The 2,882-nt window shown below is 41.5% G+C and overlaps 1 protein-coding gene across 1 annotated transcript; it reads right to left on the bottom strand.

Annotated features, from left to right (window-relative positions):
* Positions 1–836: 836 nt before the first annotated feature.
* On the bottom strand, positions 837–2,662 carry LOC127015029 (interleukin-17F-like). Its single transcript, XM_050894739.1, has 3 exons — positions 2,636–2,662; positions 1,818–2,062; positions 837–1,074 (listed from the first exon to the last, which is right to left on the bottom strand). Exons 1-3 carry the CDS (start codon positions 2,660–2,662, stop codon positions 837–839), a joined length of 510 nt encoding a protein of 169 aa, XP_050750696.1.
* Positions 2,663–2,882: the final 220 nt, after the last annotated feature.

Raw genomic sequence — 2,882 nt, 5'->3', positions numbered from 1 at the left:
TTGAAACGGGTTGGAGTGAAATTCTAGATAGACCAAAGTTAAAACGTAGCAGTCGAAATGCACTCGCCATTTTAGGGGAGGAGTTTCTTTCTCCCCAAAGAAGCATTGAAAGTGTTGTGTTGAACCTATCTTTACAAATTCCTTTCCAATCAGATAATTAGGTGGATAACTGGGTAGTTACCCACTGCTTTTTTTGCTAGTCTGTCTTTAAGTTGAATCTATTGAGTGTCACGTGGTAAATTATTTTCCTCCAGGTATCTTAGTTTCGCTATTGGTAAAATGGTATTAATGATACAAACTCTAACTTTTCTATGGGCTTTACATGCTACTGCAACAGAGCTACATGTTATCAAGAGAATTTTAGGTTTTAGCATCATGCAAATCTCTTATGTGGTCATAATTGAGTGATTTCTTGCCTTATCAAAAAGGCTTCTTTAGAAAGAAAGGAGAATACCACAGAGTTTTTTACCATTTTTTTATTACACAAAGATAAATAAACAGATACATTATTACTAACTTTTCCACCAGCATAAATAGAATTACATAAATAGACATTTCAAAATGTAAATTAAAGATGTGTAAAGAGTTCCCATTATGTTTTCAGCCCGGCACATGAAGGTGTCCGGATTCTGAATTCACAGAGTTCAAGATTTTGGGGGAAAATAATTTTTTTTTAAACTGAGACTTCTTCATTTTTAATGTATTCTGATAGATTCTAGCTAATCATTATGGCTTGATTCAGTTTTGCAGAGACTGAATCAGGCCCTTTCATTTCATTGCTGTCAGGCAAGGAAGCTCTCCTCCATGTCTCCCTGCTCTTACACTACCGGCTCCCTTTAAGCCTGGTGTCGGATCAAGGGGGTGACACATGTGCAGCCCACAGTGATTATTTTCTTCTCCAACCGGTATGACTGGTGGCAGCCCTTCTGCTCCCTCCGGAGGACGAGGATCTCCTGTTTGATGGGGACGGAGTTGACACTGTGGTCCAGCTGCCCGTCCAAGTTCACGCACCTGGAGTGGCGGCACTTGGCATCAGCAATCACTTGGGGGAAACGGTTGTGGTCCTCATCGATCCTGTATGTTGACATGAAAGGAAGTATTTGAAATGGAAATGCTGCTGCATCTCCGGAGGCATGATAGTCTGGATCACTATGGCCTCCCAGCTCGGGAACCTGTACCTCCTGGGAGATTGCCTATGAAGGGGCAGTAGACTCTCCACTACTGTAGGTTTTTAAGAAATAAAGTGTAAGTAAGTAAATACTACAGCTTTTTAAGTGTAAAAGACAAGCATGCCGGGACTGCATGCCTGCAGAAAAGAACTTGCTTCAAATAGGCACTGACTTTGAAAGACCGATTAGAAATTTTTTGAGCTTCCCAACATGTCAGGCTGACTACGGACCCAAAGACCTTCAGCTCTCCCCCCACTCCCAACATGAAACGTTCTTAGGGCCTGATGCTGATGTTATTAAACCACCATTGAATTTGCTGCAATGTTAGTCCTCTGAGGTATTTTTTATGATGTCTTAGGTAAAGAATGCTTTTGAAGATAAAGCTTGCCCCAATATACAAATAAATTAATTAAATTACAAAAGTAATTTGCTTTGCCTTCTGTCTGTTGGCCTAGACCATGTGTTTGCTCTGTGCTCCTTTCTGTATTGGTTATCTTTCAAAGAGGATTATATGGACTGTGGATATCCTCATATTTCCAAAATCTCTCAACAGTGAAGCATTGAAAATAAAGACGCGGGCATAACCTTGGCATTATTCTTGACCATTGCAGCCAGTGTATTTCTAGACCATAGGGACAGAGATCATACCTGTAATCCCATGGAGCCAGAGAGCGGTTGCTGACATCAAGAGTCACTTTGGTGTCCTGGTTCGTGTTGCTGATGCTTATGTTGACTCTCACAGTTTGAGGGAATTTTGAATCTTTTTGGGTCACGCATCCAGCATATGCTTGCTTGAAGAGGCTCTCCGGCTTGAGTCCAGGCTGTATCACCTTCCCGTAGGCAGAACTGCTGGCTGACAGCACGGCCAGCACCATTAAGAGCAGTGATCTGAACTGAAAACAATTGGTGCATTTAGGACACAACGCAGGTACGGCTGCTGTAACACAGCACCCCTAACAACTCTTCTGTGCGGCTGGGAAATTCATCCACAGTTAGCCTAGCTGGTAGTTAAAGCCTATACTGTAGGTTGGAGCAATTATGCAAAAATGTGCCATATATCACATCCACTCTTGCTTTCATTAACTAATTCTTACAGTGCTGACAGGTTTGGTATACACTCAGTTGTAATTTGGTGATAAAAAAAAAATTAAATTATAGGAAATAATATAATACAGGAGATAGCAGAAAGGATATAACAACAAAAAGACACTCTAAGGTTGAGTTTTCAATGTATTTCTTGGCTCAGAGTATGTGGCAGTAGCCCCGCACTAATATACCCGTACAGTCTCATTGCTGCCCCATGCTGGTGCTATTCAGCAGTCTCCCATTTTAGTTATTTTCGGTTATTAACGGTTTAAACACGCATTTTAAAGGTGGGCGCAGATCCCCATTCCTGACAGTCATCTATTAGAATTTAAATATGTATCTGTCAAATTGGGGGAAACAACCGGAGAGCAAGTTCTTACCAGAGAAGCACAAAGGATCGGAGACATCTTCCTTCCTTCTCTTACTGCGGCTGGTGCTTGTGCTGGGCTCCGTTGAACTGAAGGTGTCTGGGCACATTTGCTGCTGGACTTTTTATAAGGGCTTCTGTGCTGTCCTAGTTAATTTGGAGTAGGTGGTTTTTTCCCAACCTTAACTGTGGTTTCTGACCATAAGTTAAATTAAAAAGTGTATGTATATATATTCCATTAACGCAGGTGGAAGACAGGA

The sequence above is a fragment of the Gymnogyps californianus genome, chromosome 3 (genome assembly GCF_018139145.2).
Source record: "Gymnogyps californianus isolate 813 chromosome 3, ASM1813914v2, whole genome shotgun sequence".
Classification (NCBI taxonomy): domain Eukaryota; kingdom Metazoa; phylum Chordata; class Aves; order Accipitriformes; family Cathartidae; genus Gymnogyps; species Gymnogyps californianus.
This window is presented reverse-complemented; position numbering and strand designations above follow the sequence as displayed.

Coding starts and splice junctions, on each gene's coding strand:
- LOC127015029 (XM_050894739.1), bottom strand. CDS start 2,662: ATGTCTCCGATCCTTTGTGCTTCTCTG. Junction 2,063..2,635: donor CGATCCTTTGTGCTTCTCTG/GTAAGAACTTGC, acceptor AATTGTTTTCAG/TTCAGATCACTGCTCTTAAT. Junction 1,075..1,817: donor CTGGCTCCATGGGATTACAG/GTATGATCTCTG, acceptor GTCAACATACAG/GATCGATGAGGACCACAACC.